Source organism: Hydra viridissima, unplaced genomic scaffold, assembly GCF_058129835.1.
Source record: "Hydra viridissima isolate aposymbiotic clone 2 unplaced genomic scaffold, HvirCarnegie_v1 scaffold_13, whole genome shotgun sequence".
In the NCBI taxonomy this organism is placed as follows: Eukaryota; Metazoa; Cnidaria; class Hydrozoa; order Anthoathecata; family Hydridae; genus Hydra; species Hydra viridissima.
In genome coordinates, this window is record NW_028324312.1 from 6,935,217 (window position 1) to 6,951,839 (window position 16,623).

The following is a 16,623-nucleotide window of genomic DNA, read 5'->3' on the forward strand; positions in this document are numbered from 1 at the left end:
ACAAAATTATCTCAATTATTGACATTTTCTGCCTAATTGTAAATGTTATGAATTATCCTATCTTATAACATTAAACATCTCACAAGTAAAAAACGTGGTGAGGAAAATCTTACAAATTTACATCGATATGTTAAGGATTTGTCCTCAAAAACAAATCAATCATGCATTTTATCCAGTTTATGCCAAATGCCAGGAAAAACAAGTGACAGCTGAGAGGGTAATGTTAAAATAAGAGATTTTTTATAAATAATCTTTCTTGAGTTATACTTATGATATGTTACAAAGAAATATAATTAAGATCTCTGAGATATTGAAAGAAAATACTAATTACTTCTTAGATAATTAACTTGGAATGAATTTTCCGAATAGTTTAACTAAGGTCTAAACTTTGTTAATACTTGTAAAAACGAAAATCAATAAGTGAAAACTTGGTATGCCTGATTAGAGCATCCCGCCATCGGAATTTGCGTAAATGCGTAAATTCCGATGTATCGTTATCGCAAATCTCGTACATCTCGTACGAGATTCCCGCCGAGTCCGATGGTGGGATGCCCTATGCCTGATTGGGTAAATAATATTTTCAAAACTGACTTTTGTAAATAGAATTAATTTCCTACTTAAACAAATACCTACAACATAATATATCAAAAGATAATTAATTTAGAATATTATCTAAAAGGTAATAAATAGATCCTGCTGCAACCTCAGTAAAAATGCATTTAAAAAATATATAAAAAGAGATTAACTTTCAAAAAGCCGTGTTAAGTATTTGAGCCTTTTTGAATCTTTTCATAAACCAACTTTGCAAAAATTTGAAACGCTTGTTCAGAACATTTGTAAAGTACTTCCATAAATTTTTCAACTGTAACATTCGGTTGTTCTTTAGAAAGCGACTTCAAAAATATTTCAGTGTAGGAATAACAGTTCTCAGCTTTCCTAGCTTTATCCATTGACATCAAACCTTCAGCAGTTATATTTAAACATTTTGCTAACTCATTCAGATTGGGAAAATCTGTGGATTCAATAAGCAACTCGTCACATAGTTTCGTTAAAGTAGAGTGTTTGATATCCTTAAGAAGTATACAACCCCCCTGTATAGCATCAGCCGTAATCTCGGCGGCGTTATTAAACTGATTTGCCAATAGCTCTTCATGCAATGTTTGTAATGCAAGTTTCGGTTGAGTTACTTTCAAAACGTTAAACATTTCGGAAGCCGGATTTCCACCGCCATACTTCGCAAGTAAAATACGTTTTATGGAGCTCTGCTTTAGATCGAATTTTTTTGCAAGTTTCTTGATCGTTTCTAAGTCATCAAGTTCAACCTTTAAATGTCTTAGCTTCCATGTTGATTCTAGATCACAGATATTGATAAAACATTGCAAATGTTTCAAATGAATAAAAATAGAATGAAGATTTAAATGTCAAGTAGTAAAAGGAAGATAAATAAACAATATAAATTTATAACAACCAAGGTTAAAATTTTGACAGAATGTAGAACTTTATTAATTAAATGCGATTGATAAAAGCAGTTCCATACTGTTTAAAGGCTCAGCTAACACTTTAAGAAACATTCCCTGGTCAGCATTTAAGTAATTCGATGCAAGATAATTCCGTACATTAGAAACATCGGTGTTTTGATAATCTCCTTGTTGCGCTAAGAAGTAAGGAAACAAGAAAGTAAGATAATAAAAACTATTAAGAAGTAAACATATATATTTAAAACAATAAGAAAAAAAAAAAAAGAATAAATTAAAAGAACAACAAACAGTGAGAAAATCAGTGTGATTATAATTGACTTATATTTACTTCTAAAACAAAAAAAACAACCAAATATTGAAATGAAAGGATCAAGTAAGAAAAAAAGATCAAGTAGGGTTTAGGGAAGTTGTGAACACAATATATAAATACTGCCGATAAAACATCAGCTTCTGCCCAGCCGGCACACAACGTTGTATTTACGTTGTATCTATGTTAAAATTACGTTTTACGTTACTTAACGTTAATCTAACGTTGTGTAAACGTAATCTTTTTTACGTAATATTCTAACATTGAGGTAACGTTGACACAACGTTAAAAAAAACAAAGAAATATTAACGTAACATTCTAACGTTGAGCTAACGAAAAGACAACGTAAAAAAACAAAGAAATATTAACGTATTCTGTTAAATATAAAAAAACCTACCGTAACTTTTTGCTTTTTTCTTCTTCTTAAAGATGGCGTAAGAGAAGATAGGAAATATATTTGTTTAAATATAATTACTAAACTTATAAGTTTAGTTCGAAGGTAATTACCCAATTTTAAAGGTTTGAATTGTCTTTTAAAAGACAATCGAGGAATTTTGAAAAAATGTTTTTAAATAAACAGCGTACAAGTAATAAAAACTTTGAATTGCTGATAAAAGATTTAATAAAAGGTAGTAAAATGTCGATTATAAAGGTTTGATTTGATTTTTTATCGTTGTCAAAACCTGTTCTATAAATTATAGAACAGATTTTTTTTATGTTATAGAATGTTTTATTATGATATTGAACAATTTTTTATTCTTAAATTATTATGTTACAACTATTTCTGAATCTACTAGTTCTCAGATAAATTATAAATACTTAGCTCGATGTCATTAAATTTGTTCAAATTTTAAATTTTTGAATTTCCACAATAGAATTTTGTATCCAATTATTTGAAATGTTCAAACAATCATGTAACATTTGTATTTGGGTATTCATTATTACAATTTTTCTTCTTTTAATCTCATTTTAAATTTTAAAGAGTTGTGCTTCTGTTTTATATTCCTTTAGTTGAATCCAAATTTATAGCTAAGTTTAGATTTTTTGTAATAAATGTGAGTAATATGTCTAGTATTTTACTTTAGATGCAAGGAAATTACAAACAAATATCAAATTGGTAGGAGCCTAATGCTCATCCAATTAAATCTGCTATGATGTTATTTTGAATCTGATAGTTACTCACTCTGAGCAATATAGTATAATATTTTAAAATCAAGTTAGCTGTGGAAAATCAATTTCAATAAACTGCTTGCATTGCTTATATTTTGACAAACAATGCAAGTATGTTTTTAATAAGAAACATGAAGATTATTTTTCATATATCTTCACCGAACATCTGCTATGCATAAAGTGTTAAAAAGAAATCAAATTATAAAGTGAGTAAAATAAAATTTATTTCAAAATTTTCATTTGTAAAAAGCATAGAGAGTCTTCAACAAAAGCTCAAATAAACGATCAGATTCCAAATATTGGAAAGGTCTCTCCATTGGTATAAATAAATGCCAGCAAAAAGAGAATGCAAGCATTTGTTACTCAGTTTTAATTATTATTGTTTAGTTTCTTCTTGTGTATCTATAGTATATACTATGCCTGTAATCATTTTGTATTTTCACATTTTTAGTATTTATTTGTTTATTCATTTAGTTGTCTTTTAGTTAAGATAACTTAGTAATTGAACTGAAAAAAAAAAACAATTAAAATTGTTTTCCAAACTAAAGTTTAACCTTAACATTTCATTCTTGGAATACCTGTAATACCTCATTTTTACTTTTAAGATTTATTTTAAGCAAGTTTTTATTTTATCCTAAATAACCATAGCTAATAAACATAAGCAAGTGTTTTTACTATCTTTCCAAAAATTGTTTTCAGCGCAATTATTACTGATAATTATTACTATATAGTAATAATTATCAGTAATAATTGCGCTGAAAACAATTTTTGGAAAGATAGTAAAAACACTTGCTTGTGTTTATTAGCTATGGTTATTTAGGATAAAATAAAAACTAGCTTAAAATAAAATAAAGTAAAATATTTGATTAGACTTTTAACTGTATGATTTTATTATGATACAAAAATTTAATTGTATGATTTTAATTACTATAAAACATTTAGCTGTATGATTTTAATTATGATAGAAACATTTAACTGTATGAGATTAATGAGCTAGCAAGTAAAAAACTTACTTTGAATAAATGTAGTTACCTTTTTATTATTATTAAAAATTTAGGTTTTCTTAAATTTTATTTTTTTATTATGTTCAGTTTTTATTATCATCTTGTTATTGTCAAAACTACTAAAATTTAGGTTTACTTCAGAATAATAAAAATCAATAAACAAGAGAAAAATCAATACTTGAGGGAATGGCGGCAAAGTAATTGAGCCTTAAACAATCTTCTTGTAAATGAAGAAATTGACAACTCATCGCATGTCAAATCCAATATTAATGAAGTGGAGAGTAGCATTGGTTTCCAAAACATTGAAATGGAGAACTATAACGATTTTTTGTGTGTGTCTGATCATAAAGATATTTCTGGAACTGAGAGTTCTGACCTAGATTCTGAGGTTCTTATGAGTGATGACGATGAAGATCTAAATATGTTAATATTGTTCTATCTATCTCTTCTTCCTTACATATGTTTTGTATACTTAGATATATCTTAGTCTTGTATCTTGAAAGTTAGCGTTAAGAAAAAATCAAGCAACTAGTCAGTTATAAGAAAAATGTATTTTTAACTATTTTTTTAACATCCCGTTAACAGTATTCCATGTTGTATTTTAGAAGTCATCCTGCTAATGCACCAGTCTTCGACGGAAGCACAAATAAAAGATCAAATAGGATGCATCTTAAAGTTCTCACCATTTGTAAATGGAAGCAAAAAAAATTATTTGAGGAAGCAAGTGATTGTTGAACAATTATTAGTTTTCAGTTTTTTTGTAAATTTATTATATATGCTATATAATATACAAAAGAATACATAATACATCTTTAAATAAAGTCTTTAAAAACATTTACTGTATTTTTAGTTTGAGTATCCCCGAAACTGTTTTTCTAACGCCTTGTAAGTTATTAGAAACCCTTATATTAACTTAGAATATTGATTGTAATTGTGTTAAACATTTAATGTTAGTATGTTAACATTAAAGGGATATATAAACCGTTTACATACGGTTATATTCGTATAAAAACCATGACACGAAGCCATAGGCTTCGGCAGGTTTATATGAATATAACAGTATATTAATATTAAATATTAAACACAATTACAATCAATATTTTACGTTAATATAAAACGCCAATAATTTTCCAACTTAAATTTATGTTAGTATAACGTTAATCTAACATTAGAATTTTACGTTTGTATAACGTTATTAGCTAACGTAAATCTAACGTAAGAATTTTACGTTACAAAACCTTTCCATTTTGCCGAACCGGCAACGTTGTACAAACTTAAAATCTAACGTATATACAACGTTAATACAACGTTGCGTGCCGGCTGGGTGCTTGGTGTGATCAATCATTTGTTCAAATCATTAAAAGAATGCTGGCAAAAGGCTGATGAGTGGCAGAAAACCCTTCACATCTATCCACAGAGGCACTTCATCACAGCTTCAGGGCACTGGCAAAAATATAACAGATCGATTATGACAGCAAACATTAATAAGAATTTTTGGTTCGTCTTAAAAAAACCTAGAATCCAACGTGAAAAAATTTTTCATATTTTATATTTGACTGAATAAACCAGCATTTGTACAGATTTTTGTATGTTAGAAATTTTATATGAAATGTGTTAAGAACTTCAATTACTTTATAAAGCTATTTACTTGAATTCCTTTTTAAAATAAAGTTTTATGAAAATCTCATTCAACAACTTGCTTTAATTAGTGGTCTAAACAAATTCAATAAAGATTAACCATATTACTTTTGTCTATTCAACCAGAGGACAAAAAAATGAATTGATTTCTTTTACAAAGTTTTACAACTTTGCTTAATACAAAAAATTTCAAAGGAATATTGTTTTTGTTTTTCTAGAAACGTTATGAAGGTTTTTCTCATCAGGAAGGTGAATAAAATGTTCCCTCCAAAGATTTTATCTGTAACTACTTACGAGTAACTACTTTCAATTCTGGACAGGTGCGCATGCATTGGCATTGACCAGGACCAAGACAACTTGTTACTCTCTAATCTTTAAGTTATCTTCTCTTGATTACACAATCAGAGTCTTCTCCGAATTACATTACTACAACACTAAAAGCCCTTTTAAAGCACATTACAACAATAAAAGCCCTTTGAAATGCATAGAGTACGATAAAAACTGCAAGCTGCATGCAATAAAACAAGCTGCGTCTTCTGAATGGACTTGGATGACGTATTTAAGGAGTTGTTTTAATCCGAACAAAAGCCTGGAGTGATTTTAAAATATTTGATGTCTTTTAAAAAACAAAGTATGTTATGAATTGGGAAGACCACTTGTTGTACTTTTGCAAAAAGGTGTGATTTGTGTAAACTCATCAATTACTTATTTATCAACGTCATCAATTACTCCGCTTTTTGTTCTTCTTTTTCTATACAAATATCTCTTCTTTATTTGAAACTTCTGGTTGTTCTTCTTTAATCAATCTTTCTTCTGATTTCTATTGATATCTTTCGATCTTCTCATTATTAAAAATTTCTTCTATTCTCTTTTGTTCACTTATAAAACTTCTTTTTTTTTTTGAGCTTTCATAGTTTTTGCTTGTTTTCCGGTTGCAACACCTTTTTATTTATTGATATGGCAGGTTGATAAGTCTTCGTAATTACGTCTTTTACAGGTTATTTTTAACTTCTCTTCTTTCCGCTTTATCATTTACTTACGTGATAGATTGATGTAAGTCGTGTGTAAGTCCTCTCTCGGTCGTTGTTCTTAACTTTTCTTCTTTTCGCATTATCGTTTATGAGTCTTTGTGTCTAGGTCTTTTCCCAGATGTTTTTTACTTTTCTTCTTTCCGCTTTATCGTTTCTTTATGACAGGTTTCTGTGTAATAAGTTTCTGTGTGTACGTCTTTTCTCAGTTTTTAATTAACTTAATTCCTTTCGCTTTATCATTTATTTATGTAAATGATAAAGCGTAGATCTTTTCCGATCGCTGTTTTTAAATCAATTTTCCCACCTCACGGTATTTTAAATCTGTAAAAAAACCTCGGATGATTTTTAAACTTTGTTTGCTTACAAACAACAGAAGAAACTACGAGCAAAACAACGAAAACTATCATCGCTCAATTTACTATTTATTACCAATGGAACTATAAATAGGGGCACTAACAAAATGCAAGACGGACATTCCTGAATAGCTACATTCATCGAAGCATCGCCTCAATAGTTTTGCTTATATATGATTTTTACAAAGAAGTCAAGACCAAAGTCAAACGTTTAAGTAAATCAACATTAAACTGACAAAATCTGTTTTTAAGAACCATTTCATTTCCTAGAGATTGAAGTCGGAGCTTTTAACAAAATTTACAATCAAAACAATTGCTGAGATTACCGTTTCAACAACTATTAAGTAAAACATACGCGAATACCATAAACAAACAATAAAGTTACTAACATACAAACCAAATCAACCTACATAATAGTGATCTGAAAGACTGATCCCTAAATACACCAGCCAACTGATGGCAAGAAACTGAATTTATGTCATTCTCTCACCATCCATGCACCAAACCCCAACTAATGGTTAAGCTCTGGAATCGGCATGAGCATCGCGCAAGTTCATTAACCACGACCAATATTGGACACAAGACAAGACACAAATCTATTGCCCATAAGCAGTTTAAGAACTCTTAATCTCTCTGAAGATTTAACCGGATTTATCAGATTGTCTGATGTGCGTTTTAAATGGATTTGCAACGCAATTAAAACTATCAAAAAACTTCATTGACTTTTTCATGACAAAGATGATAAGTTGGTAAGTTTAAATGTTTGTGATTGCTTTTAACATCAAACATTAGGGATGGCACTTTTACTTTTTTTTTACTTACTCAAGTAAGTAAGCCTTTATGAAAAAGTAAATTGCATATATTTTTTTTAAAACTGCATTACATAATATGATTTTACCTCGAAATGTAACTTACTTTTACATTTAAAAAGAATTTATTTTTAAAAAAATTATATTACAGTAATTGTAAAAAACAAAAGGATTTTAAAATACATTATAAAAAAGCTACATGCAATCAAATGTGAAAAAAATTTTCTTATATAATTAGTTTTCCTAAGTAGACGTGTTATTTTATAACTAAAATGAAATGGCTATTAAAAGTAAATTACATAAAATTACTTTTGGTTACTTAAGTTTACATTTTAAATAACTTTTAGTTGCAATTCAAAGTAATCTATACTTAAAAAGTAAGTAGATTTGTTTTCGGTCAATATTTTCTCTGAAAGGATATTGTATGAGAGAGTGAAATGCAGTGAAACAAAACTTGCAGTAAAGCATAGTTAATTTAAATTGGGGCAACAACTGGTCTGAACGGATTAAGACTTTTTTTTCCCTGTGTACCTTTAAAATATCAATTATCGACTCCCATCCTTGATTATATTGGCAATTAAAACCATTCCTAGCGCCGGAACGATTTCGCATTTGCTTTCAAACGATTCTTAGACTCTGGCTAAAAAAAAAGTTCAATTCCTGGTCAACATGGAAATATTTTACTAGTCTAGGCTGGAACAGTTATCTTTTTGAAAATTTTCAATGACGGAACGTATGGAATTCAGAAGGCATCAAGAAAAATATCCTCCTAAAAAAAACCGACGGGAAAAATGCCGAAATAGCTTTTTTATATACTTAGATACGCTTTACTGTCATTTTATCATTGTATCAGCATTTTTCCTGATACGGCTTTTAATGTGTAAATTTTTAAATTTATTTGTTGCTTTTTTATTTTTGTTTTATCGACTGATTTTTTAGAATTAGTGCAGCGGAGTGTACATATACATCGACAGATTGTTAGGGAGAACATGCACGAAATAGTACACACAACAACTGAAGGTTAGGACTTCGGGGAGGCAATCTTTTAACTTAATTAAAAGTTTTTTGCTTTTTATTTTCTTTTACTCTTTTTCTTTTTTTTGTCAGGGATATATTTGGGTTTCTTTCTTAAACCAATTTAGAAATAGCCTAAACATAGTAGTAAGGAGAAGACATATTTAGCCTAGGAGACACCCATTTAGGAAGAAGAAATTCTTTTAAAGGCAAATTTATAAGTAGTTTTCTTTAAGGTTTTATGTATAAATGTTTTTTTATTTAAAAATTAAGGAGGGACACTAAACATAATAAGGGCATATAAAAACAGATCACAATAAGGCCATTAAAACTGGCCAGCATTTTAGCTTTCTCGCAACATAAACAAACTCTTTGGAGAGATAACTATTATCATATCGACAAAATGTTATCTCTCCAAAAAATCTCCATTTTACGAATTTTCTTGTTTATTTATACTGGATAGTTTTCCAAAAATATCCCTCTAATATCGTCATTAAAAACTGCTTCAACATTTTTATCATTTTCACAGGTAAAAAATATTGAAATTGTTAAATCTGTAACGCCATTGAACGTTCGTGCTCTTTCCCTAACGGAATTACAATTATAAAGATGAAGACTTTTTATTTTAAGGTATGTATATATATATATATATATATATATATATATATATATATATATATATATATATATATATATGTATACATACCTAAATTTTTTTAAGTTTAAATAACTTGTTTGTAATTAAGTGTGATCATGATGATTTCCAAATTGTAATCATTTGTGGGTAAATCAATTTTTAATTACGACAGTTGTGGCAATTCTAATTGAAATTACGTTACATAACTAATTCAAGTTACTATTCTCAAATCATTCCTTAGGCGAACTTCAAATATCAAAATTTTTTCACATGTTCTACTTTTTCTTTATGTATATTTCAAACTGATCGTTCAATTACCTTATGTTCCATAAATCCAACTATTCTGTGAGGGACTTCAAAACCATAAAAACGATTGAGGAAACTAATTAAATTAAATTACCATCAGGATGTTTATTTACGATTTGATTCTGAGACTTCTCGTAAACAAGGCGAGCACCATATAAACTTTGTTTAATTTTTTCGATAACATTGACTGGAAAAAAAGACAAAAAAAGAAAATTATCTAAAAGACTTTTATAGTAAATGACCCCATTTTCATTTGTTGCTAACACAAATAAGTATGTTTGTTTGATGTGCCCGGAGAATGGAAACCTTGTGTGTGGACCTGAACCAAATCTGCGAAAACATATTTTCCATGTTCGTAAAAATTCTGAGTACCTTTACGATTCTCAAAAAAAAAATTGAAGAAAAAAGATGAAGCCATAATAAATTGCATTATTCAAGATGGCCGTCCTTTTAACGATTTTCATAAACCTGGTATGCAACGCCATCGAAACATTCTTGCTCCACTTTACAAACCGCCTCATCGAAAGACGATAGCAAAGTGATTGAGAAAGTAATACTATCAATACAAGAACGATCTTAGAGCTAAATTTAAGTCAGTTACCCATATTGCCAAAGCAACCGATTTGTGGAAGAATAGGGTTGGATCCAATTGGCTTTGCATAACAGCGCATTATTTAACAAAGAAGTTTAAATACAGATCAAATACAGTTTGCTTTCGTAGATTTTACGGAAGACAATTAAATAGTAGACTTACAGCATTCGTGCAAAAAGAAATTACTAAACTTGAAACTGATACTAAAGTAATATATTGCTTTCAGTGTTGCTAACTTTATTCATCGAAGAGAAAGATGTAACATGAGCTCAAGAAACTTACGTTACTCTATGCTACTTAAAGAGAAGATATGATTAAACTTACTTTAAAACTTGATATTTAATGTAACTCAGAATAGAAGTAATTCGCTGATATAGTTTGTATTTTATATTTTTCATATTTTTTATATTTCACTTATGTAGTTTGTATTTTATATTTTTATATTATGATGATGTGGAAGAAATTTTATACATTTTATTATGAAATATGTCTTTTAAAAATGCCAATACGGAGTTCGGCGATTTGACAAACCAAAAAAATTGTGTGATTACTTTAACGCAATACAGCGTTTGTTTTAAGTATTAGTTGTCTGTTTTTTTAAATTATTGTTTATGTAGTTCCTAAACATTTTAGCATTTGTAAACAGGACCGTGGTTAGGCTCCCCCACACCCAAGCCATTTATGGGGCTGTTTTTTTAAATATATGGAGCTTTTTTTTAAGTTGTAACTAATAAGGGATATTTTTTGGCCATAATATAACGATTTAATTGACCATGATATTACGGGGTGTATAAACCTTTACTAGAAAGTCTATCAGCCTCCCATGCCCCTGACAGAAATCGATTTTTAATCAAATAATTTATACTTACTTGATTTATAATTTTGGCAAAAGTTTTTGAAAGGTCCACGTCCCAACCTAAACATATTTGATTACGCGTTAAACGAATTGTGAAAAATGTTTAGGGACTTTAGAGTTGATTAACGGCTTTAATTGAATTTTTTCCAATAATTAAAGCTTTCACAAAAACAAAATATTTTTATCCTAAATATAATTTTTTGCGATAGAATTGCTTTACTGTCTTTATGAGATTTTCACTCTCCGCATAAAAATATAGGGTCGTTTCCACACCTACCGTGAGTTTAACAAAAGTTATCATAATATATTAGATTACTCAAAAAGTAGAAATGCTTTAGAAATGAATTTTTGCAGCCGTCAATATAATACTATAACGGTTAGTTTAAAATTATTCTTACTCTAAAATTTAAATCAATAATGTACTTATTTTGATCAAACTTTTAAAGGGCAGTTTTCCATACTTATCGTAAGTGTTTCACACTTATCGTATATATTGTCGACACTTATCGTATATTTTAAAATCTGGTTTAGTGTCTGGTTTAAAATGCGCTAGCGGATCCAAATGAAAATTTAATGCATTAGTAACATTTTATTAAACGTTTTTGGGTGTATAAATAAAAAAAAGACTATTTAATAAATATTAAATATATATTAGTAAAAATATTATTATGAACTAAAACTAAAGATTTTAAAGCATTTCCGTTACTTTAGTACATATCCTTTAAGTTCTTAAACTGGAAAGGATAGAGTTTCATCATAGCTATCGGATTCTTACTTTATAATTATAATCAACATTTTAATGGAACTCGTTTTCTGACTCAGTTTCAAGGCTTTCTTTTTTTTTTTGCAATTCCTTTTTTTTTTTTTTCAAAGTTTTCTTGTTTTCTCTTTCTTTTTTAGTTGTTTCTTTTTTAATCTTTCTTCCACTAATTTTGACTTTTTATTTGCAGCTAATTGTTTCTTTTATATTTTCATCCTTTATATGTGACTTTTCTTGTACTTTTGTCTTCTGAATTTGCTGCCACGTTTCAGATGTTACAACCGACGGTAAACGTTCTTCTTTGCGCTTGGATATTTGGGCTGGTTTTTTTGAACATATTAAAACACTTTCGATTGGATTTATGATTTCTGCTGCTATTTTTAAACTAAAACAAGCTGGTTTTGCTTCTACTATAGCTGCATTATTGTAATCAGGCATATCCATATCGGTTATACCTTGCAAATTTTCTAAATTACAAGTTGATGATTGATTTTTATTACCATGTTGTATTACATCAGGTAAAATTATGGTCTTATATGTTTCAGATAAGGCTCTTTTCCAAAAATGATACAACTGGAGGTATTCAAGATCACCTTTCCAACCTAAATGTTCATCAGTCATTTTAAACTGCTCTAAAATACTTAAATCAATACATTTTTCAATAAAGGTTATGGAAGAGGAAGGTGATGAAGTCACACTTGAATGGTTCTCTTCTAAATAAGGAGCCGGAGCAAAAGTTGACTCAGATAATTTTTGAACAATTTTTTTGTAGTCAACATTATTAGCATCAAATGGAAAAATTCCGGTATTTTTAAAACCACTTTTAATATTACTTGCCATAGTAGGATCAATTATAAAATAATTTAACACTTCTGGTACATTTTCATTGTTTAATTCTTGTCCTTCATGGTCAATGCGCCATTGTCGGCAAAACGATTTCCACTTTGCTTTCATTGGCCCAAAAACTGCCACATCGAGCGGCTGCAAAATATGTGTTGAATTTGGGAACAAAGCAACAAGAATTATTCCATTTTTAGAGCAAAACTCACTAAGTTCGATAGAAAAATGTGACGCATGACCATCTAAAAAAATAATTACTGGTAAAGAATTTTCTTCTTTTATCAAAAAAATGGATGAAAAACGTTTGTAATATACTCAAAAAAAACATTTTGCGGTCATTCAACCATTTTCACTTTTTCCAATACCCCATCCTGACGGAGCAGCATTTATAATTCTATTTGGAAGACAAGCATATTTAAAAATTGTTAATGATGGAGCAAAAGTTCCTCTGGCATTTACTGCAAATAAAGTGGTGATGCTTTTTTTATTACTTCGAGCACTTTCTTCATATGTATTTTTTCCTCGTTCACCTCGTTCAATAAATTAGTTTTTTGTGACAACTGAAAACCACTCTCATCCATATTGAAAACGCGCATTAAATCATTTAAATATTGAGCGTTTTCTCTTAAAAGCTTCGGAATTTTAGCAAACCAATCTCTTATGGCTTTTTCAGTTACTCCTCCTCTAGCTCGGTTTAAGTATTCACCTCGTTTTTGTAATAGCTGTACTACAGACATGGCAAATCCCATTCTGGTGCATGTTAGTAACCACTCGACGAACTTGTTTTCAATTTGTTCACCTAGAACCGATTCATACCCGCAGTGTTGTATCTTCAAAGCAGTTCTTCCAAATATTTTATCACGAAGCGTCTGATAAGGAATTCCAAACGTCTTGCTCGCTTTGTACACAACCATACCTTTTTTAACAGCATTAATAGCATCACGTAATTGACTATCTGTATATTAAAGTCTTCGTTTTGAGCTACAAACTTTTGTCTTACATTTTTGTCTTGCCATTGTAAAAGAATCTAAGTAAAATAATATTTATTTTTATAGTAAAAAAGAAACAAGTTGATTATTCATTGGACATACGAGATGTATGATATGGACGAAATGTATGGAATAACATTTTTTTTTAGTTCATACTTATCGTACATTCAAAAATACAACATTGATACTATAACGATGAGTTGTTTTAATAATATTAATAATGATTCATGTTTTATTTACCTGATTAAGTCAATTTAGAAATAAAAATTTATGTTATCTTTTTAAATTTCCTTGTTTTATTTGAAACCCCAGCAAGCACACAACGTTGAAACAACGTTGAAATAACGTTGATCAACGTTGATCAACGTTATTTCAACGTTGTTTCAGCGTTGTGTGCTTGCTGGGACGCTTCTAATAGAAGGTATTTAAAAAAAAAGTATTTTAATTGGCGGATATAATAAACCCATCGAGTTCATATAAGTATTGCGGTTTCTATCTATTGTAATAGAAGTGCATGCCGATCTCGTTGATACACAAAATATAAAAATAAAAAAATAATTACAACTTTTTGCAATAATTATGTTAGTATTTAAAACCTACGATAAGTGTCGACTCACGGTAGGTGTGGAAATGACCCTACTTTTTTTTGGAAAAATGTATTTTGCACTAACTAATATTTAAATTGCTTAATTAGTTAAAAACAAACTTTAAATTTTCTTCCATTTTTTCAGGCGACAGGAAGCGAAAGTTTGCTCCCACCCACCCCCCTACCCCCTTTGGCGGCCGACTCCAGTTGAGAAGGGGAAACCACTGAAGGCAACCTTTAAATCTTCTTACATACAAAATAATTTCTGACGGCAACCGCCAGTGGCTTTCACCTCTCGATTGAAGCCGGCTTCCAAAAAATTTTCTAGCAGCGGCCGCCAATCAGAATGCAGAAGCTACTGTGGGTAGAGGCAAAAATATTTTGCGAGGCGGACGGCAATGTTTTGCAACTCCCAAAAGAGTTCGTGTTTTGGTATAATGTTACTTTGCCGCCGGAAGGGGTTATTAACGCTGATGCGTTATATCACCATAAGAAGTAATGTTTGATTAAAAAGCGCAATATAAAGGAAGTTTTCGCAAAAGTGCGCTCCTTCGGAAAAGTGACGTAGTCAAGGATTGGCATGGATAGGAACCAACCCACCATGTTTATTAAACTAACTCCAATTACAAAACTCCTCCACAAAAACGGTCCGCATACATGCAGAATAATTCCTAACATTATAACCCAGAAGTACCCAGAAGTACCCAGAAGCATGCAATTCTCCTTAATACGCTGTTTTTCTTACCAATCAGTATTTTAAACAACATAAAATGACTTTGTTACTTGATAAAAGTAAATAAAATAACTTACTTTTTACTTAGGGGAGAACCTTAATGAATGGGACGATTATTGAATGGGACAAACTCAGATTCTTATACAAGCATCGATGTAAGAATATTCAAATTTCTGTAACAAACAGTGATAGAAACAAGAACTCAACTGACCGACTCATCCATCCTATTGCTCTATGGCCGTAATGACAATTGATTTTATTGTGTTTTCGAATGTAAAAAGTAATTTTTAAAAATGTTTTTTTTTTTCTGATTTTGCAGCAATTTTTGAAGTTATGGAAAATAAAATTCCATGCTCAAATAGATAGCAGTCTCTAGTACTACAGTGAGTAAAACATTCAAGCTTAATTAACGGTGATTTTGGTGTGACTAATCATTTTCGGATAAAGTGATGCGCATGTTGAATGGGACAAAGTACTGCCAATTGAATGAATTTAATAAAGTATTATATAAAGCTCAGCAGAGGGATATTGCAGTCCCTTACTTTTATCCCCATGGGTAATGGGTATTATTTACACACTTTTATACTGCAATATTTTACTTAAACAAAAATAACTAAATATAATATTCTAAAATGAGAAAGTTCTACTTTGATTGAAATTTATTTAGAGTTAAAATGTTTAAAGTTAAAAATATTTTTTGTGTGGTCTTTATGTATGTATCTATATATTTAACTACATTTACAATTAATAAACTTATTTGAAAAATGATTGAATTAAATACGTTTATTTTTAATTCTTTTATGTTTGTCCCATTCAATAAGACATACTTAATGAATGGGACAAATGTCATGCTCCAATAAAACTCTCTTTTTACCAATAGCCAAATGCAAATCCAACTTTTTTGTTTTACTATATCATTGAGCAAGAGTCGGTGGTTATCAAACATATTTAAATATATATATTAAACAATTTTATCTATGTTTAAAAAGCATTTTGCAAAAACTGTCCCATTCATTGAGGTTTTCCCCTACTTACTAAGTAAAGTATAGTATTCAATGAATAATTTCAATGATAAAAATTTACATTTACTTGTAATGGTAACCAGTTTTTTTTTCAAATAGTTTTTATGTAAGTTGCCTATATTAATTTTTGTTACTTTTACGCATAAAAGTAATTTCATATTACGATGAAGTATTACTTTTTAAAGTAAATATGACTTTTTTAAAATCTTACATTTACGTAAGATCACTTTCAAAAATAATTTACTTTTACATGTAAAATGTAAATTACATTTCGATACAAACTATTTGTATAAGTATAAATCTAAATTACTTTTTAAACTAAATTACTTTCACACGGCTTACTTTTAAAAGTAATTTACAAAAAGTAAATAACTCTTTTATGTAAACTACTTTTACTTGCAATAAAAAAATAACGCATTTTTAATAAGTTTTTAATAAGTTACGCATTTTTAAAATTAACTTTATATAAGTAATTTTATATGTAATATAATGTTATTT

General features: G+C 29.2%; 1 protein-coding gene and 1 pseudogene across 2 annotated transcripts in view; both read right to left on the minus strand.

The window, feature by feature from the left end:
• Positions 1 to 534: 534 nt before the first annotated feature.
• The window catches only part of LOC149880212 (uncharacterized), a 37,251-nt gene continuing 21,162 nt past the window's right edge, over positions 535 to 16,623 (minus strand). For both annotated transcript variants that reach the window (XM_090070909.1, XM_090070910.1), the window contains exons 6-7: positions 1,538 to 1,654; positions 535 to 1,351 (exon numbers count right to left, since the gene is read on the minus strand). In XM_090070909.1, coding sequence (XP_089927035.1) covers positions 762 to 1,351; positions 1,538 to 1,654 — 707 coding nt within the window. In that variant the 3' untranslated portion in view covers positions 535 to 761. The remainder of the gene's footprint in view (positions 1,352 to 1,537; positions 1,655 to 16,623) is intronic.
• Positions 11,834 to 13,832, minus strand: LOC149880213 (uncharacterized; annotated as a pseudogene).